This window comes from Mobula hypostoma, chromosome 7 (assembly GCF_963921235.1).
Source record: "Mobula hypostoma chromosome 7, sMobHyp1.1, whole genome shotgun sequence".
Taxonomy (NCBI): domain Eukaryota; kingdom Metazoa; phylum Chordata; class Chondrichthyes; order Myliobatiformes; family Myliobatidae; genus Mobula; species Mobula hypostoma.
This window is the reverse complement of record NC_086103.1, coordinates 173,348,765-173,370,749: the sequence shown is the minus strand read 5'-3', so window position 1 is coordinate 173,370,749 and position 21,985 is coordinate 173,348,765. Positions and strand designations below refer to the sequence as shown.

Genomic DNA, 21,985 nt, shown 5'->3' with positions numbered 1-21,985 from the left:
ATATGGTTCCTCTGGACCACAGTACATCCACAAAACATGTGTCACACATAGCACATAAAACAAAATAGTACCAAAAATAAATTAATAGAATATAATTTAAAATGCATGCAGAGTGCAGCTTAGGTGAACAGTAAATCATAAACAATCCAGTAAACAGCTCACTGTCTGAGCGATGAGATCTCTGTGGTGGTAGGGTATTCATTAGTCTCAGAGCCTGAGGGGAGAAGCTGTTACCCAGTCTGACAATCCTAGTCCTGATGCTCCTGTACCTCCTTCCTGACAGTAGTGGGTCAAAGAGATTGTGGGATGGGTGGTAGGGATCCTCAACAATGCTTCTGGCCTTTCATATATAACACTGTCAGGAAATGTCACAAATAGGGGGAAGGGAGACCCCGGATATCCTCTCGGCAGTTTTTAGTATTCTCTGAAGGGATACCTTGCAGCTTCCATACCCCACAAAGATACAGCCCGACAGGACACTCTTGGAGGTACTCCTGTAGAAAGTTGTTAGAACTAGTGTTTTAAAGGAGAAAATAAAAATGGGAAGGAATAACATGGGAATTTAGTTTTCTGAGTATCGGTGGCTGACGGTGGAAAAATTTAAATAGAGAATGAGTTTCACATTTCTCACAATGAGATTATAGGACGTAGGTCAGTACAGAACAGGAACTACCCTTCAGCTGGTGATGTCATAGTGATAGAGCATCTAGCACAGGAACCCAGGCCCTTTAGCACTGGCTTTGCCACTGTGCCCTGTTTCTTCGGTGACTAAAGAGAGAAACAAGCTTCAGAATGAGTGTTACGCAACTCAGTGAAGCTGTGATCCGCCCCTGTGGAGTCGATCAAGAATGTTATACAGGAGGTGAGTGAGACAACGTGAGATAGAACATGGGGGGGGGGGGCGTTACAGAAGAAAACCTCTGATGTAACCGAATGACCCAGAGACGAGCAACTTACTGGCTTACATTAATCATTTTCTTTTTGTGTCACCAGAAATGCTGAATGATCTGTATAATTCTCAGCAGGACGAGTGAGAAGATGCTCGGGGTATGTATGGAGTTGCAGGTGTAATGGCATTCCTCCACCAGGGGCTATGCTTTGGAGCACAGCTGAAGAGGAATTTCTCTCGCCAGCCATAGACAGTTATGGAGCCCAAATCATTGGGTATATTTAAAGCAGAGGTTAATAGGTTCTTGATTAGTATGGCCATCAAAGGTTAGGCAGGAGAATGGGGTTGACAGGAAAATGAATCAGCCATGATGAATGGTGGATGGGTGAATGATCTAATTCTGCTTCTATGTCTAATTGTCTATCTGAAATTGGGTCGGGAGGCATGAATAAATGAAAGGGATGGAAGTGATTAGTTGCTCAGGCAGGTTCTACAGAACAAAAACAATGCTAATGTTTTAGGTCGTTGAGCATTTTCAAGAACTGAAAAAAGTTCCAGGTCGAATGTGTATTAAGTGGGTAGGCAGTGCCACTAACTATCTCTCAAACGTATACAATGCATCAAGAAAGTTCAGCTGACAAAATTCTAGAGAAACTCTGGGTCAGGCAGCACCACTGGAGAGAAATGGATGGTCAACATTTCAGCTGTTTATTCAGAATGGAAGAACGACCTTTAGAACACAGATAAGGAGGAATTTCTTTAGCCACAGTACGGTGTATCAGTGGAATTTATTGCCACAGATGGCTGTGGAGGTCACTTCATTAGCTATATTTAAAGCAGAGATTCATGGATTCTTCCTTTAGTAAACCATCAAAGGTCACGGTGAGAAGGCAGCAGAATGATTTTCTGAAGGAATATGTATTTATTTATTTATTGAGATGCAGTGCAGAATAGGCCCTTTGAGCTATGCTACCCAGCAATCCCCTAATTTAATCTGAGCCTAATCACAGGACAAGTTACAATGACTAATTAACCTACCAACCAAGATCACAAGACAAAGGAGCAGAAGTAGGCCATTCGGCCCATCGAGTCTGCTCCGCAGCTCCCCCATGAGCTAAACTATTCACCCATCTAGTTCCAATTTCCGGCTTTTTCCCCATATCCCTTGATATCCTGACTAATTAGATACCTGTCAATCTCCTCCTTAAACACCCTCAATGATCGGGCCTCCACAGCTGTATGTGGCAATGAATTCCACAAATCCACGACCCTCTGGCTAAAAAAATTTCTCCTCATCTCTGTTTTAACTGTGTACCCTCTAATTCTAAGACTATGGCCTCTTGTCCTGGACTCACCCACCAAGGGAAACAATCTTTCCACATCTACTCTGTCCAACCCTTTCAACATTCGAAACATTTCTATGAGATCCCCTCTCATTCTTCTATACTCTAATGAATACAATCCAAGAGCCGACAGACGCTCCTCATATGTTAGCTCCTGCATTCCAGGAATCATCCTCGTAAATCTTCTCTGAACTCTCTCCAACATCAGTATATCCTTTCTAGGATAGGGGGCCCAAAACTGCACACAGTATTCCAAATGAGGTCTCACTACTGCCCCATAGAGTCTCATCAACACCTCCTTACTCTTATACACTATTCCTCTTAAAATGAATGCCAATATAGCATTCGCCTTCCTTACCGCCAATCCAACTTGGTGGTTAACCTTTAGGGTATCCTGCACGAGGACCCCCAAGTCCCTTTGCACTTCCGATTTTTGAATTTTCTCCCCACCTAAATAATAATCTGCCCGATTACATCTTTGTACATCTTTGGACTGTGGGAGGAAATTGGAGCACCCGGAGGAATCCACATGTTCACAGGGAGAACATACGGGAACTGAAACTGGGTCGCCTGCTCTATAAAGCACTGTACTAACCAGTATGCTACCTTGTCATGCCAAGTCTGCCATGGTTGAATGGTAGAGCAGATCTGATTGGCCAAATAGCCTAATTTGCTCATATGTGTTTTGGCTTACTGTGGTAGTCAGATTTTAATTGGAAGCTGAAATGCATATCCTCTCAACTATCAGGCTGTAGAACCAAAGGGGATAACTTCACCTGCCCCATTATTGAAGTGTTCCCACAACCTATGGACTCACTTTCAAGGACTCTTCATCTCACGTTCTCGATATTTAGTCCTTGCTTGCTTGCTTATTTTTTTATTTATCTATCTATCCATCCATCCTTTATTCCTGTACTTGCATAATTTGTTGTATTTTGCACATTGGTTGAACACCCAAGTTGGTGTGGTGTTTAATTGATTCTGTTATGGATTTATTGACTATGCCCACAAGAATATCTATCTCAGGGTTGTATGGTGACATATCTGTACTGCAATAATAAATTTACTCTGAACTTTGAAATGACAGTACAATATGAAGATCGAAGCAAGCTGCCATTCTTAAGGTGGGAGTTGCAATTAACAGATGACAGGCGTAACTGGGAACAAAGTGAACACAAGGGTGTGTGATAGAGTGGAGGATTGAAATTGAATGAGAAATGGGGAGAAGGACAAAAGGTGAAAACAGGAAAAGTAAACCCATTGTCTGAACTTGCTGAGATTAGGTAAAGCAACGACCGATCTAGTTTGACAGCAGGGAGCCGTTTCTCGAGTTTATGCTTCATTCAGAGAGCGAGGAATACCAAGTCAGAATGGGAAGAAGAATTCAGATGATAGGGTTATGGAGGCTGATGGTCACAATAGGGGAGCACTGCAGTGCAGCAGTTAGCATAATGGTATTACAGCACCAGTGACCTTGGTTCAATTCCCACTACCGTCTGTAAGGTGTTTGTAGTTTCTCCCTGTGACTGCGTGGGTTTCCTCTTTCCAAACACACACGGAGTAGTAGCTTAATCGGTCACATGCGAGCAATTGAGCTGGGGGGGGTGATTCGGTGGGCCAAAATTCAAGTTCAAAGTAAATTTTATTATCAAGGTACATACATGTCACCACATTCAACCCTGAGATTCTTTTTCCTGTGGACATAGGAAATCTATAGGACAGTAACTATAAACATGATCAATGCACAACAAACTGTGCAAATCAAATACAAATAAGTAGCAAAGAATAATGAGAGCAGGAAGAAACAAGATAGAGAGTCCTTAAAGTGAGACCATCGGTTGTGGGAACACCAGAAATAGAATGAATGCAGTTATCCCCTTTTGTTCAGGAGCCTGATGTTTGAGGGGTAGTCACTATTCCTGAACCTGGTGATGTGGGTCCTAAGGCTCTTGTATCTTTTCACTGAAGGCAGCAGCAAGAAAAGAGCATGGTCAGGGTGGTGAGGATCTTCGCTGATGGATGCTGCTTTTCTATCACAATGTTTCATGTCAATGTGCTGAATAGCTGGGAGGGTTTTACCTGTGATGTACCGGGCTGAATCCATTACCATTTGTAGGATTTTCCACTCAAAGGTATAACAGGCTGTAATGCAGCCAGTCAATACACTTTTCTCCTCACATCTATAGAAGTTTGTCAAAGATTTTGATGACATGCTGAACGTCCACAGACTCCTAAGGAAGTAGAGCACTGTTGTACTTTCTTCATAGTGATATTTATATGATGGGTCCAGGACAGGTCTTCTGAGATGGTGCCACCCAGGAATTTAAAGTTACTGACCCTCTCCACCTCAGATCATCCAATGGTTACTGGCTCATACACCTCCGGTTTCCCTCTCCCGAAGTCAACAATCAGTTCTTTGGTCTTGTTGACATTGAATGAGAGGTTTTGTTGTGACACCACTCAGCCAAATTTTCAATCTCCCTCCTGAGTGCTGACTCATCATCATCTTTGATACAGCCCACAATTGTGGTGTCATCAGCAAACTTGTGTATGGTGTTGGAACTGTACTTTAGCCAAATCGTCATAGGCATAAAGTGAAAAGAGCCAGAAGGGTCTTTTACCGTGAAAAGAAAATATGGACTGAAGCGATGGTCTTCACTCTAATGTGGAGGGGACCATGTCATAAGCAGTGAATATGGAAGATTCAGTCAGATTTATTTAATAATAATAATAATAATAGGCATCCTGCAAAGGATAAAAATAGGCATCATACAAGCTGTATCGGCCCTTGCTCTTCCCTTGGACAGCATTGGTGTCGTGGAGAGGGGAGACTTGCAGCACGGGCAACTGCCGGTCTTCCATACAACCTTGCCCAGGCCTGCGCCCTGGAGAGTGAAGACTTTCCAGGCGCAGATCCATGGTCTCACAAGACTAATGGATGCCTTAAAAAAAGGCAGGAGACAGGGAGGAATTGAAATGTGCAGAGGGAGCTAAAGGAGAAGATCAAAGTGGCTGAAGAGGAATATAGGAGAGAGCTGGAGAACAAGCTTAGGCAGAGTATCTGTGCACTCGTATTGCTACTGTGACCCGGTAATTTCCGTTGGGATCAATAAAGTATCTATCTATCTAGTAATGGGGGAACAAGGAAATGGCAGTAAAACCTACTAAGTATTTTGCGTCCATCTTCACTGTGGAAGACACCAGCAGTATGTCTAGAGATAGCAGCTTGGATCAAAGATTGGCTGCCAGATAGGAGGCAAACACTGGGAATAAACGGAGCATTTTCTGGTTGGCTGCCAGTGACTGGTGTGCCACAGAGGTTAGCGTTGGGACCACTTTCTTTCATGTTAAATGTAAATGATTTCAATGAAGGAATTGAGGAATTCTGCAGACGCTGGAAATTCAAGCAACACACATCAAAGTTGCTGGTGAACGCAGCAGGCCAGGCAGTATCTCTAGGAAGAGGTACAGTCGACATTTCTTGACAGTCCTCTCAGTTGAGGCGACACTTCACCTGTGAGTCGACTGGGGTGATATACTGCGTCCGGTGCTCCCGATGTGGCCTTCTATATATTGGCGAGACCCGATGCAGACTGGGAGATCATTTTGCTGAACACCTACGCTCTGTCCGCCAGAGAAAGCAGGATCTCCCAGTGGCCACACATTTTAATTTCACATCCCATTCCTATTCTGACATGTCTATCCACGGCCTCCTCTACTGTAAAGATGAAGCCACACTCAGGTTGGAGGAACAACACCTTATATTCCGTCTGGGTAGCCTCCAACCTGATGGCATGAACATTGACTTCTCTAACTTCCACTAGGCCCCACCTCCCCCTCGTACCCCATCCGTTATTTATATATACACATTCTTTCTCTCACTCTCCTTTTTCTCCCTCTGACTATACCCCTTGCCCATCCTCTGGGTTTTTCACCCCTCTCCCTTTTCCTTCCCCCTGGGCCTCCTGTCCCATGATCCTCTCATATCCCTTTTGTCAATCACCTGTCTAGCTCTTGGCTCCATCCCTTCCCCTCCTGTGTTCTCCTATTAAGTGGTGGGCAAGCTGTTGGAGAAGATCCTGAGAAGCAGGATTTATGAGCATTTGGAGAGACATAATCTGATTAGGGATCATCAGCATGCAAGTCGTGCCTTAAGAGCCTGATTGAATTCTTTGAGGATGTAACAAACACATTGGTGAAGGTAGAGCAGTAGATGTAGTGTATATGGATTTCAGTAAGGCATTTGATAAGGTTCCCCATGCGAGGCTCCTTCAGAAAGTAATGAGGCATGAGATCCAAGGGGACTTTGCTTTGTGGATCCAGAAGGCAAAGTGTGGTTGTGGATAGTTCATAGACGGTGACCAGTGGTGTTCCAGAGGAATCTGTTCCGGGACCCTTCCTCTTTGTGAGTTTTATAAATGACCTGGATGAGGAAGTAGAAGGGTTAGTAAGTTTGCTGATGATACAAAAGTTGGTGATGTTGTCATAATTCATTCATTATGTGACATGTTATATGATGTTGGCTCTCTTGTACTAACTGAGGACCAGCTAACAGGTATGGGTGCCTCAGCACAGCTTCCTGTTGTGTAGTCGAATACATTCAGGTCAGTAGTTCAGCAGTAGACAGTGGATCTGAGTTCATCGTGCACATGTCCCTCATCTTCAGGCCACAGAAGAGAAGGATGAACCTACCCCATCTCCCAGTGGTCAACTTTTGTAATTCCACTTCCCATTCCCATTCCAACATGTCAGTCCATGGCCTCCTCTACTGTTACGATGAGGCAACATTCGGGTTGTAGGAGCAACACCTTATATTCCGTCTAGGTAGCCTCCAGCTTGATGGCATGAACATCGATTTCTCAAACTTCTGGTAATGTCCCCCCATCTCGTTCACCATTCCCCATTCTTATTTCCCTACACCTCCCTCTGGTGCTCCTCCTCTCTTCTTTCTTCCATGGCCTTCTGTCTCCTATCAGATTCCCCCTTCTCCAGCCCTGAATCTCTTTCACCAATCAACTTCCCAGCTCTTTACTTCACCCCTCCCTCCCCTCCGCCCAGTTTCACCTATCACCTTGTGATTCTTCCTTCCATCCCCCCCCCTCACTTTGACTCCTCATCTTTTTTTTTCTAGTCCTGATGAAGGGTCTCAGCCCGAAATGTCGACTGTACTCTTTTCAATAGATGCTGCCTGCCCTGCTGAGTTCCTCCAGCATTTTGTGTGTGTTGCTTGGATTTCCAGCGTCTGCTGATTTTTCTTTTGTTCGTAAGTAGGATGAACCAATTGTAATTAGTGGCATCTCAAGACTGGTGATAAAGAACAATCACAAAAAGTGGAGGGAGAGATGGAACTAGTCGGAATGTACATTGGACGTTTGAATTTCAGTGTGGCAGCTCATTCATATGTGGAACCTTCAAACGCTGCAGGGGAGATTAACCAGGGTGTATATTTATTATCAAAGTGTGTATACATTATACAACCTTGAGATTTGTCTTCTTACAGGCAGCCACAAAACAAAGAAACCCCAGAGGAACCCATTAAAAAAAAGCCTGCCAACACCCAATGCACAGAGAGAAAACAAATCATGCAATCATTTGGAGTAAGCAAATAGCATTCAGAACTGAGGTTTTACGAAACCACGAGGCCAGGCATCACTGCAGATGGAGCAGGCCACAGCCTCAGTCTCAGTTCAGCGCAGAGCCGAGTAAACATCACAGGGAGCACAGCCGCAAAGCCAGGCTTCACTTCAGCCTCAGTTTAGAGTAGAGCAGTGAGCAGAACCTGCCCATCCCTCTCCTCTGGTCTTGACACCCTGGCCTTTACAATCTATCCCAGTGCTTATATCGTCCAAACATTGGGTCATTCCTCGCTCTTGGACAGCCCTGGGGTGTGGACCCTGTCACCACAGTTCAGCACATATCCGATCTTTCCAATTCGGCCCGGTGCTTAAATCGATCAGAAGTCAGACCCTTCCTCGTTCCCACCTCTGCTTGCCTCTTCCATGCCTCGCCTTCACCTCCACCTCCGCTCGACTAGCTTCTGCATGCCTCTCCATTGTTAGTGGTGATCACTATTAGTCAAATGTTATTAATAAGGTGTTTAGTAGTTATCATTGTTTTGTGTTTTGCCACCAGTAAGTAGTCACTGGGCTTCACCAGTGCCATCTTAAACCAGAAGAGGACATGACTGTGAGGGAAGATTGAGTGAGGTAGAGCTTTTCTCTTTGGAGTGGAGGAGGATATGATGTGACTTGGTAGAGATGTATAAGATGTTAAGAGGCATTGATAGAGTGGACAGCCAGAGTTTTCTCCCTGGGTGGTAATGGCCAATATGGGAGGACTAACTTTTAAGATGATTAGAGGTAAGTGTATGGGGGATGTCAGGGGCAGGTTTTTTTACACAAAAAATGATACGTGCCTGGAATGGTGGTAAAGGCAGTTACATTAAGGATATGTAAGAAACTCTTAGGCACATGGATGAAAAGAAATCAGGAGGCTATGTGGAAGGGAAGGGTTAGATTGTTCTTGGAATGGGTTAAAATGTCGGCACAATATTGTGGGCTGAAGGGCCTGTACTGTGCTGTACTGTTTTATGTTTGTAGGATGTCCGCAAATCGGGCATTTGCAACCTTGGGACAATCTGCAGTGGGAGAATAGAACCAACGTGATTGCTCTACTAGGGATTGGTAAAGCCCTGAAGGGCCAAATGGCCTTTTGCGTTATAATAAGACTGATGGTATCGTGATGGTAGTTTGTGCACAGTAAAAGAGAAGGTGGTCCTTGTTAAGATATATGGGTGATGATCAGAGATGGACAAAAACAATGTAACCATAAGACAGTAGAAGCAGAAGAAGGCCATTTGGCCCCTCAAGTATGCTCCACCATTCTATCACTGCTGACCGTCATCTTTCTCGACCCCATTCTCAGCCTTCTGCCCGTAACCTTTGATGCACTTCAAGTCTTCATTGTATCCTACTTTAAAATCTCTTCTGGACCCCCTCACATTGTTGACTTAATGAAATTATATCACAAGTATTTGAAATCCAGACCACTTTACTGTCAGAATTTATAATATTGCACAGTTCAGTGTCCCACAGTGTGGGCAGCTTTGTGTTGTGTGAATTATTGTTTGCATTATTTCCAGGTTTACAGGACATAACTGGGTCAGTGAGGCAGTGAGCATCCATGTCTGAAGGTGCGAGAAGACCATTGCAATATTTATTTATGGACTTTTATAATTGGTGAGAATAACATCCACCTTAAACTTAATTACACTGGTGTTGAATATGATCAATTGAATTAGAGTACCACTTCTGGACTGCTCGTAACTCTTGAAATAAAATACTTCTGAAATTCCTCGTCTTCACTGTCGGTGTTCTTATCATGTGGCAATTAAATTGATATGGTTTGAAATTTGTCAATTTGTTTATTATTGTCACACATACAGCAAAAAAACTTTGTTCAGCATGTCATCGATACAGATCATTTCACTGTATCAATACATCAAGGTACAGTAATAAGGGAAAAGCCATAACAAATGCAAAATAATAGACTGCAGAGTTTTCCTTTTGTTCTAATTGTGCCCTACCTTGTAAAAGCTGTGTATATATTTTTGTGAATATTGTCTATATGATGCTGCAAGTAAGTTTTTCATTGCACATGTGCTGTGACGGAGAGAGTATTGCCCGCAGACAATAAGATGCAAGGCAGATTGCGATATCGGGAATCTTTCTTATCGTACTAGAGATCTAGTATGATAAGATGGATTCTTTCAATAGTATTCTGTATTCAATAGTTTTTAAACAATGGGAATAGAAGCTGTCCTTGAGCCTGAAAATACATGCTTCAGGCGTTTGTATCTTCTGCCTGATGGCAGAAGTGAAGAGAGAGAATGTCTGGGTGGATGGGGTCTTTGATTATATTAGCTGCTATACCAAGGCAGTGAGAAATATAGACAAAATCCATGGAGAGGAGGCTGGTTTTTGTGATGCATTGAGCTCTGTTTATAACTCTGTAGTTTCTGGTATGGGGATGCAAATGCACAGGATTGAAAAAAAAGAGTTTCAGAGGGTTTTAAACTCAGCCAGCTCCACCAGTGGCACTGTCGGGGCCATCCTCAACAGGCAGCATCCATCATTAGGAGCCCACCATCAAGGACATGTCCACTTCTCATCTCTACCATCAGGGAGAGGTTTACAGGAGCCTGAAGACACACGTTCCACGTTTTACAAGCAGCTTCTCCTCTGAATGGACCACCTCACTTTTTGCAGTAATTATTTTCTGCATTTCTTTTCTAACTTACGATAATTATTTCTGTACTTCGCTGTATGTACTGCTGTCACCAAACGACAAATTTCACAACAGATGTAAGTGATAATAAACCTGATTCTGATTCAATTGCTACGCCAAGCTGTCATGTGTCCGAATAGGAGGCATTCCATGGTACACCTTAAAAAGTGTAGCATAGTGGTTAGCACAATACCTTACAGTACCAGTGACCCAGGTTCAATTCCTGCCACTGTCTGTAAGAGAATTGTACATTCTACCCATGACTGCGTGGGTTTCCTCCGGGTGTTCTAGTTTCCTACCACAGTCCAAAGTTGGTAGGTTTCATTTCATAGCTTGTCACACCAGACAGCCAGCCACTCTAGTGTTGTTTGGTTGATGTTGAGCAGGTCAGTGTCAGCTAAACCAGGTGAGAGCAGGCAGTTGCGCAGAACGTGTTCAATGTTCTGCACCCTTTCGCCACACTCACAGGATTGGCTGGTCTTTGAACCCCACTTCACCATGTTGTCCCCAGTCCTACAAACTCCTGCTCTCGCTCTGTTGAGAGTGCACCACTTCCGTCTGTCAAGCAGTGCTCCGTCTGGCAACATTTCTGTGGGGTCTTGCACTGTATTGTTTGGTGGCGTTCTGGCTTTGGTCATTGTAAATTGTCCTGTTACTAGGCTAGGGTTAAATTGAGAGTTTCTGGGCTCAAAGGGCCAGAAGGGCCAATTCTGCATGGCATATATATATATGCCGTGCAGAATGAATGAATGAATGAATGAATAAATAAATAAGGGATAATTAAATAAATATTGGTGAGGGTCAAGGGCCACATGCTGAATGTTTTTAGCTTCGAGTGCCCTTGTTTCCTTTCTAAATTCTGACTTTGTACATTGCCAAGTGAACTGCAGGTGAACATAGTTTCTTATTTTCTCTTCTTTTAAAACAAGCTGGATGCTGTTGCCTCTTCTGAGTTGAGCAATTGCCTTGGCAACTTCAGAGGGCAAATAAAGAGTTAGAAGAAAAATGGAGAACCAGTAAAGCATTTAGTCCCATCAACCTTCCTTCCCTTGCTATATGATTTTGGCCAATCTGCACTAGACCTCAACTTCTCCTCTGCAGACGTTCCCTGTGGTCCTCAATTCTTCAATTGATCAGCTGAATTTTGGGTGAAATGCATTGTAGTGAGTTCTGATGGAACTGTACTCAAGGCTCTGTTCTTTCAGTAACTCTCAAAAAGTATTGGTAGTATATTTAACTTCACAGGATCATAATAAAGTCTAATGTATCCATGCCATGTGCCCACTCTTTCTTTCCACAGTGTCACTGTTTAATTTTCAGAAGTAGCAACAGAAGAATTTCATCCTCTTCTCAAGCAACTGGTGATGTGGAGACACGTCTCTACCAAAGGAGGTGTAAGGTGCTTCCCCCAATTTGCTAACCTGCAGGTCACCCTTGGGCTAGGTGTAGCACCTGCTTAACTCCTCCAATCAGGGTCACGTGAAGCCATGGGAACAGGCAGTGGATGGTTGTATGAGCAGCTGGTGCATATCACAATTCCTGGTTATGCGACCACTGATGGCAGACAATCTCTGGACTATTAATAATGGCTGGGGTCACCCGTCTTGTAAAGGCACTGCTCAGAAGAAGGCAATGATAAACCACTTCTGTAGAAGAGTTTGCCAAGAGCAATCATGGTCATGAGACCACAATCACCTACATCACACAACATGGTACATAAAGACGATGATCTCAAGCAACACACACAAAATGCTGGAGGAACTCAGCAAGTCAGATAGCATCTATTGAGGGGAATAAACAGCCTACATTCTGGGCCAAAAACCTTTAACAGGACTTGAAGTGAAGGGGGCAGGTTCAGAATAACCTAAGACCATACGACATAGAAGCAGAATTAGGCCATTCAGCGCATCGAATCTGCTCTGCCATTCCATCATGCCTGATCCCGGATCCCACTCAACCCTATACACCTGCCTTCTCGCCATATCCTTTGATGCCCTGACCATAATCAGGAAACTATCAACTTCCGCTTTAAATATACCCATGGACTTGGCTTCTACTGTAGTCTGCAGCAGAGCATTCCACAGATTCACTACTCTCTGGCTTAAAAAAAATCCTCCTTAACTCTGTTCTAAAAGTTCGCCCCTCAGTTTTGAGGCTGTGCCCTCTAGCTCCGGATATCCCCCACCACAGGAAGTATTCTCTCCACATCCACCCTATATAGTCCTTTCACCGAGATTCCCCCACATTCTTCTAAATTCCAGTGAGTACAGGCCCAAAGCTGCCCAACGCTCCTCATATGTTAACCCCTTTGTTCACGGAATCATCCTCGTGAACCCTCTAGACTCTCTCCAATGACAACACATCCTTTTGGAGATTTGGGGCCCAAACTGATGGAGGGAGAGGAGGAAATTTGAGCTTGGCAGGTGAAGCCAGGTGAGAGGTAAAGTGGGTGGGTGTGGCGGGGGGGGGTTGAAGTAAAGAACTGGGAGGGGATAGGTGGAAGAGGAAAAGGGCTAACGAAGAAGGAGTCTGATAGGAGAAAATAACGGAGCAGGCAAAGGAAGAAAGGAGAGGGGCACCAGAGGGAGGTGAGGAGAAGAGAAAGGATGAGAGGGGATTCAGAAAAGGGAATGGAAAATGAGAGAAGGGGAGGGGTGAGAAATGACCAGAAGTTATTGAAATCAATGTTCATGCGGTCAGGGTGGGGGCTACCGAGACAGAATATGAGGTGTCGCTCCTCCATCCATTATGGCAGTGGAGGAGGACATTAACAGACATGTTGGAATGGGAATAGGAAGTCAAATTTGAAATGTGTGGCCACGGGGAGATCCTGCCTTTTGTGGCTATGGAGTGAAGGTGCTTGGCAAGGCAGTCCCCCACTCTATGTCTGGTCTTACTGATGTAGTGGAGCCTGCAGTGGATACAACAGATAACCCCAGCAGACTCACTGGTGTATTGTCGCCTCAGCTGGAAGCACTGTTTGGGTCCCTGAATGGTGAGTGAGGGTGGAAGTGTAGGGGCAGATTCTCCGTCTAAACTATAATGGACTCAAATGGCACTTGCAATCTGTCACCTCTGTACGAAACAGATTGTAACCTTTCCTCAAGTGTGCGTGTGATTGGGTCACTCTTTGTGCAGTGAACTTACTAAAGAAAGGTAGATACTTTGACAACATCTGGAGGGGCTTCACACCCTCTGCAATTGTTTGAATTGTAATAACTGATGTGTGTGGTGAAATTATACACAGTTTATGGATGTGTGACAATTGTCAATCAGTAAATGTTGGCGCATGGCCAAGTGGTTAAGGCGTTCATCTAGTGATTTGAAGGTCGCTAGTTTGAGCCTTGGCTGAGGCAGCGTGAGTGTCCTTGAGCAAGACACTTAACCACACATTGCTCTGCGACAACACCGGTACCAAGCTATATGGGTCCAAATGACCTTCCCTTGGACAACGTTGGTGGTGTGGAGAGCGGAGACTTGCAGCATGGGCAATTGCTGGTCTTCCATACAACCTTGCCCAGGCCTGCAGCCTGGAAACCTTCCAAGTCGCAGATCCATGGTCTCATGAGACTAACGGATGCCTATAATAAAATGTGCCACAAAAAAGTTCATTGCCTCATCTAAAATGTATTTGAGACAGAGAGTCATGCAGGGTTATGGACCAAACTATTGGATGGTGGGATTCGGCTGGTTATGATGGGCCAAGTGGCCTCCTTGTGCGATTCTCCAATTGTTGAAAACACTAAGGTAGTTGAATAATTTGTGCTCAAAGAAAATGAGTTTGGCAACTCCGAGTAAATAACAATTATATGCAAATCCTTTAATCCTTTCATTTTTAATGATGAGCTAGCATTAAGCTCTGCTTTGCTCTGCACAGATTAGGTCATCTGTCCCCGGGTAATGATGGGGCCATCAAGACATCCATTTGGATAAACTCTTTTTCTTGCTCCTTGTTCCTTGGAGATAATACACTCATGGAATTCAAGATGCATTGCACCCTCAATGTCAACAAAGCTGAAGAGCTGTCCATTGACTCTGTCTGTCAATTGTATTGAGGTGGACATGTTGAGAACTTCAGGCTCCTTGGTGTAAATATTTATTTATCTATCTATCTGTCTGCCCATTTAGAGATAACAGGTCCTTCCAGCCCAGCAAGCCCACACCACCCAGTTACAATGATGTGACTAATTAACCAACTGAACTGTATGTCTTTGGAATGTGGGAGGAAACTGGAGCACCTAGAAGAAACCCACATGGTCATGAGCAGAATGTGCAAACACCAGCAGAATGGAACGCGGGTGCTGGTGCTGTAACAGTGTCACACTAACTGCAATGCTACTGTGCCACTCAAATTAAAAACCCACGCCTCCAATAGAGACTGCGACCAGAAATACCATAACACTGGACAACAAAGATTTGGCTCCCTGAAATCTTTAGGATGTACCTTAATGGATTTTGGGCTGCTGATCCTGAAAATCACTGAAATTTCCCTATCGTTTAAATCGCCTATATTTGTTATTTCAATTCACAATTCAAGTCAATTAAAATGTTGCCCACAAAGTAAGCTGGAAAGTTTTCTAACGTGTCCAGGCATGGTTGGGCATGCTTAGGCAAAGTAGATGCAACATGGCGTGACAGGTTTTAGTAAGGCTATAAATTTCTGTGAAGGATTTAGATAATTGAGACAGATGTTTCCCAGAATACAGTAACTGATGCCAAGATTAAGGAAGGCATTTTGTTGGACCACAACTCAAATAGGTCGTCGATGAAAGACAATTTGAAGAACCTCTAGTGGGGCCAGGTAAAATCATATGGACAGCATTCAAGGATGTTGTTGCCAACTTTCTTAGCAATTATAGAGCACCTGGTTGATAAAATGTTTCAAGCATACAAAACCATGATGTGCAATATGTCACTAAAAACCATTTTCTGCATTCCCATTTATGCTACCTCCCTGCACATCTGGTGTTGTCAGTGGTTTCACCAGGACATTGTGGTCATGGAGAAATGGTATCAGGCCAGCTGGAATCCATCAGTGCCGGCTGATTATTGTTGGACTTAAGCGAGAATCCTCAAGACACTGCGTACAAACACAAATCAATCAACAAAGCATTTTCAGCTTAGTTGAACTTTTGTGACTACGTGGATTTCCTCCAGGAACTCTGGTTTCCTCCCACAGTCTAAAAACGTGCCGGTTGGTGGGTTAATTGGTCATTGTAAATTGTCCCATGATTAGGCTAGCGTTAAATCGAGGGATTGCTGGATGGCATAGCTTGAAGTGCCGGAAGGGCCTGTTCCGTGCTGTTTCTCAATAAATAAAAAAATAAATAAATAAAATCAATATGATTTCAGACTCCCACGCAGTTGGCAAGACACTGGCCAGAGCCCAGATTAGGTCATGACCTTTTTGAATGGTGATGCAGGCTCAGATGATGTTATGGGCTTGTAGCTTGCATTTCTTGAATCATGAACTAACGCAGTACAGAAGGAAGACAATCTTTCCATTGTTCCTGTGCCGGCTCTTTGGTATAACTATCTAATTAGTCCCATTTCTTGCTTTCAGTTCAGATCAGATGATCGGGCTCGAGATTTGCTTAGCATTACTTAGCTGTCAGTGAGATTTGAGTACGAATCTTAGGTTATAGCAGTGACTATATTTCAAATCTATAGAGTCATTGAGAGATACAGCTTTTGAGCATACTCTCCTCAAATGCAGACATCAACTCAGAGATGAATAGGCTGAGTACTGCTGGTGGAGCCTGTGTAAGATAAAGGAAAGGAGTCCTTGCGGCCTACAGATTCACACAAAACATTTTGTCTATAGAGCAGTTGTCCTTCCTAAGTTACTGTAGGGAGATGAATTATGGACCACCTACAGTAGACATCTGAGAGGCCTGGAACGACACCACCAAACTCCTTATGAAAGAATTTGAAGGACAGACACACTGACACCAGTGTACTGGAGGAGGCCAACATGAACAACACCTCCACCACGATAAAGCAACCTCAACTCCAATGGATAGCTCATGTCATCTAGATGCCTAATTCACGTCTCCCCAAACAGATCCTTTACTCCCAATTGAAGGAAGGTCTGCGAACCCCTGGTGGGCAAAGGAAATGCTTCAAAGATAACATCCGTAACAGCCTGAAGGGATTCAATATTACATATAATAGCTGGGAAGACATTAATCTCAATAGACACACCTGGAGGAAATCTGTTCAAGAGGGAGCTGCGCTACACGAGAGTGATCTTGCTGTGCCACAGAGATCAAGTGGCAGCTATGAAAGGAGAGGCTGAACAACCAAAAGACCCAACCCCTAACCACCGCCACCTCTGAGTCTTCCTCACACTGCACCAGGATATGTGGATCCATGATCGGCCTCCACAGCCATCTGAGGACCCATCAATAGACAACCCTTTAGGAGAACATCATACTTGATTTGAGAAATTGCTTTACCACTAATCCTACAGCATGGAAATGGGTACTTAAGTCCACAAAGTTCATGCTGAACATCAACCACTTAGTTATATTAATCCTCGATTAATTCCATTGTTTTATCCTCCACATGCTCTTACACATTGGTTGTAACACCCTTTAAGATACCTTTAGACCAGGGGTCCCCAACCTTTTTTGCACCGCGGACCGGTTTAATATTGACAATATTCTTACGGACCGGCAGACCAGTGGGGGGTGGGGGGGGTTGTGTTAATCACGACCAGAATAGGTGATAAGTCAACTAAGTCACTTATAAGTGGCTAATAACAGGAATTCTGCAGATGCTGGCAATTCAAGCAACACACATCAAAGTTGCTGGTGAACGCAGCAGGCCAGACAGCATCTCTAGGAAGAGGCGCAGTCGACGTTTCAGGCCAAGACCCTTCGTCAGGAAGGGTCTCGGCCTGAAACGTCGACTGCACCTCTTCCTAGAGATGCTGCCTGGCCTGCTGCGTTCACCAGCAACTTTGATGTGTGTTGCTATAAGTGGCTAATACTCAATTTCTTTTCTAAAAGGGTTTATCTAACGAATTTAATACTAAACACACAGCACATATTTTCCCCGTATGAACATTTAAAATCATTACAACACACCAATATCGCTGAATCAGTGGGAGCCCTGGGCTTGTTTTCCTGCAACAAGATGGTTCCATCGAGGGGTGATGGGAGACAGCAATACTCGAAGGGGGTCCTTATGTCCAGTCTATTCTGCAATTTAGTTTTCGTTGCATTCATTGCAAAAAACTCCGCTTCGCAGAAATATGTTCAAAATGGAAGCAACATTTTCAGTGCTTTCGTGGCTATCTCAGGATATTCAGCCTTGACTTTGATCCAGAATGCCGGCAGAGGTGGTATATCAAACATACTTTTCAGCCCACCATCATTCGCAAGCTCGAGGAGTTGATCTCCATCCCGCACTTACATGGATGACGTGTGGGTAATGACCTCACATGCGTTCAAGTTCCAACAGTGAGAGTGACAGGGAACGAGGAAAGGTGCAGCTTACTCATATCGTTTCATATCGCCAAATCATATTGTTTCCTCGCGGCCCGGTGGTTGGGGACCACTGCTTTAGACTATGAGAGGCAATTATAGAAATACATTCTACACATTGCATGTTTCATCTGCAAGAACTCAACAGGTCAGGCAGCATCTTTGGAGGGAAATGGACAGTCCATGTTTTAGATTGAGATCCTTCATCTGGACTGGAAAGAAAGAGAGGATACAGCTAAAATTATGAGAGATAGTTAGAATGGAAAGCCGCCTTCTTTTTCCAAGTGTAGAGAAGTCTAGTACTAGAGGTATGTGTTTAAGGTGAGAATTGGTAAGTTCAAAGGAGATGTGCAGGGCACAATGTTTTTTTATATACAGAGAGGGATGGGTGCCTGGAACGTGCTGTGGGGTGGTGGTGGTGGAGACAGATATGACTGAGATGATTTATAGGCTCTTTGACAGGCACTTGAACACGTACAGATTAAAGCAGGGGTTTTTAATGCCACAGATCTATACCATTAACTAAGAGGGCCGGGGTCCCCAGTTTGGGAACCACTGGATTAGAGGGAAATGGGCCTTGTGTAGGCAAAGGGATTTAGTTTAGTTGGCAGGTTTATTTATAAGTTTAAGAAATTCAGTGCACCATCATGGCCTGAATAACCCGTTCATGTGCTGTATTCTTCTGACATCTATTTATAGCAACATTGAAGATTGGACTGTAGCAAAGAGTCCATGTCTTATCTTTCTTTGATAACCTCAGTCTTGGTGCAGTGTCTCAAACTAAAACAATGACCATCCCTTGCCGATTTCTAATTATTTTATTTAGAGATACAGCACAGTAACAGGCCCTTCAGGCCCAACGAGCGAACGCCGCCCAGTTACACCCATGTGACCAATTAACCTCCTAACACAGTAGGCTTTGGGATGCGGAAGGAAACCGGAGCACTTGGAGGAAACATATGCAGTCACGGGAAAAACGTACAAATTTCTTACGGACACTGGCAAAAACTGAACCCGAGTCACTGGCGCTGTAAAGTGTCATGCTAACTGCTTTGCCACCCTGCCACACCACTGGTACCACCTGTCCCACTGAGGTCCCCCAGTGTCTTCTGAGTTGCTCTATATTTCAGCGTCTGCAGTCTCTCATGTCCGTACTGCATAAAGTCTGTACCCTCTTTAGGAGTTGTCTCTAAATTGATCCTCCTCTCATGATTGGAACCAGTCTTGGTACATCCCTGTCACATGGGGTGAACCAGACTGCTGGATGTGATAGATATTTGCTTCTCCCTCATCATTGCTGACCTTGCTTTCTAAATAGCAGCTGCCATTTAAAAAGTCACAAACAGTTTTAAGTAAACCTTCAACTATATTGCTTAGTTTAATTTCTGGTTGTAAATGGAAGTCAGTTTTGAAGTTTGAAGTTACACAGTAACTCTTTATAGAACAGCTTTGGAAATAGCCTCTGTGTTTTGAAGATACACTGTCTGTAAGGAGTCACTGCATCTGCTTTATTATTGTTCAAGAGTATAAGACAATGGGTTGCTTAATTTGGGTTTCTTAAATCTCTTAGTTCAAGGAAGTTTGTAGAACAGATGGATAATATCATGTAGCATTTAAGTAATGGATGTGTTTATAGTTGGAAGAGTTTTATGTATGCAGAAGTTAGTTTTATAACATGAATAGTAGCTAGCTAAGATCTATGTCTCTGAAAATGCTTCTATACCATTTGTGCCAAAAGGATATCTGAAGAAATATCACATGCTTGTGAAGTCACTCAAGTGGGAGAAGAGAGGTATAAATGTAGCGAGCAGTTCAGTCTTATTAGGAGTGGGGTAGGGAGCATCAAGAAACATAGAAGAACTAGAAACCATTCCTTCAGCTTCCGTTTCTGCAATGGCCAACTTGTTTATCTGCACCTTTGTTACGTCTTTTTAGTTTATAGGAATTGTACCTGTGTTTTGGAAATTCTTAATCCTTTATGTTTGAAAAATACTTCGTGCTTTGTGCTCTGGAAATTCTTAATCCTTTACGTTTGAGAATTACTTTGTGCTTTGTGCTCTAGAAATGGTTTGTGTTTTAGAAATGGTTTGTAATTGGGAAATGTTTAAGATAGAAATCCTCTGGGAGTTTTAAGAGTGTGTAGATTTAAATGTGTATCACTGTAAAGGAACTGTTACTTAGAACTGTTTTAAACTACTTTGTTAGCTGGAAGTATTAAATTTGCTGACAATACTACATTGATTGGCTTAACCCTTACACACTGTTCAGATTTCGTACCTTCCCAGAATGGTCAGGGTTGATTTAGACCCTGGCCCAAGAATCCCCCTATAACAAGTGTCTATACCAAATTTTGAGCCACTGATCTATTTACAATGTTAAAATAGCCTATCTGACATTAATAAAAGTGTGATTAATCCTTAATTAATGTATCAGAGATAAGGGACAGTGTATTTTTTAGGTTTTACACCACTCGTCATTGGAGAAAAAACACTGTCACACAATATAATGTCCTATTTCACCTAAGACATGAAAACAGCCATAAAGAATTAAATATATTTTATTGAATCTGAAAATATCAAGAACATTCTAGATCTGTGGGGTTTATTATATAACCATTGTTATATAACCACTTGTAACCCTTACAACCGGTAAACACTGTCCTCACTGCTATATCATAAAAAATCCTACTAACTACTATCTAATTATAACTATTAATTCAACATTAAATAACATTTAACCAACAAACTAAACAAAAAAGTAGTTGGTATTTGCAAACTAGTCTTTGCACTAAAGCAGTAGTGGGAAACCTTGCGTGTGTGGGCCTTGCATATGGGTCTACCACATTTGCTGCAAGGAGTCGATGTTTTACAGTCCTTTTTTGCCAGGCAGAAGTCGCGTCTCCTTCTCCTTTGTCCACCTGTTTTGGCCCCTTGTGGGACTTGTTGAGCAGGGCCGGGTTCAGATTGCTGCCCTGCCCTTACTACTGCTGCTGGGAATGCTGCGCGGGGAAGGTGTTCTCGCCTTTGCATAGAAGAAGTCACAAGGGCCTTTCCAAGCTCCTCCGAAAAGAACCTCCTCCAGTTCCTCTTGCTTGCCCTCCAGGTAGGGCTGAGGTCACTCCAGATGACAAAGGCATTGTGTGTGGAAATGTCAATGATGTTATCAAATACAGCGAGAGGCCAGCGTGCTGTTCTCCTCTTGCAGCTGTATGTTCCTGTAACTTCGTCAAGGTTCTCAACTCCCCCCTTTGTTGGCATTGTAGTCCAGGATGATGGCTGGTTTTCTATCCCCCTGATCGCTTACCCCTGCAGCCTTATGTAAAGTGCTCATGAAGATCACATTCTTGCTCTTCTTTGCCATATACGACACAACTGTGGTGTCATGGATGAACGCAAACTTAGAAGACGTCTCTCCCCCTTCTTTCAGTCAGAGCAGGTGGCAGCTCCGGCTTGTTCCGCCTCAGAGTACCCACCATAGTGATTTTCTTCTTCAGGAGCGCCTGACCAAGCTCATGAGACATGAAGAAGTTGTCACAGGTCACGTTGTGTCCTCTCAGCCCTTCTGCCATGTCCAACACGACGCGCATGCCTTGCTTTCTCTCCGGGCCTCCCACAGCTGGCTTCCCAGTATACACTTGCATATTCCAAGCGTAACTGGAACGCGCATCACAGGCTGCCCATATCTTTATCCCATATTTCCCTGGCTTGCAATTGGTATGGGCAAAATTTGACCCGGAACAGCTTCAGTGTTGCAAAAATTGAAGCACCTGTACAAAAGCTTAATTTTTTAAAAGCGTTTCATTTTTGCGCATTTTGGGCCACTTTAGGAAAAGTCATAAAATTTCGGCTGGAAAAAAAATGGCGTTTAGGGAGTTTTCACTGTGGTCGAAGGTCAAAAAGGGTCAAAATTGTCCCGAACAGTATGTAAGGGTTAATCTCAAATAATAACGAGGCAGCCAATAGAGAAGAAGTCATTAT

General features: G+C 43.6%; 1 protein-coding gene across 4 annotated transcripts in view; it reads left to right on the top strand.

Annotated features, from left to right (window-relative positions):
• LOC134349762 (CD99 antigen-like protein 2) overlaps positions 1–10,616 on the top strand; it is an 80,003-nt gene extending 69,387 nt beyond the window's left edge. For all 4 annotated transcript variants that reach the window (XM_063054598.1, XM_063054597.1, XM_063054596.1 and 1 more), the window contains 2 exons: positions 994–1,047; positions 9,374–10,616. In XM_063054598.1, the coding sequence (XP_062910668.1) occupies positions 994–1,034 (41 nt within the window). In that variant the 3' untranslated portion in view covers positions 1,035–1,047; positions 9,374–10,616. The remainder of the gene's footprint in view (positions 1–993; positions 1,048–9,373) is intronic.
• Positions 10,617–21,985: the final 11,369 nt, after the last annotated feature.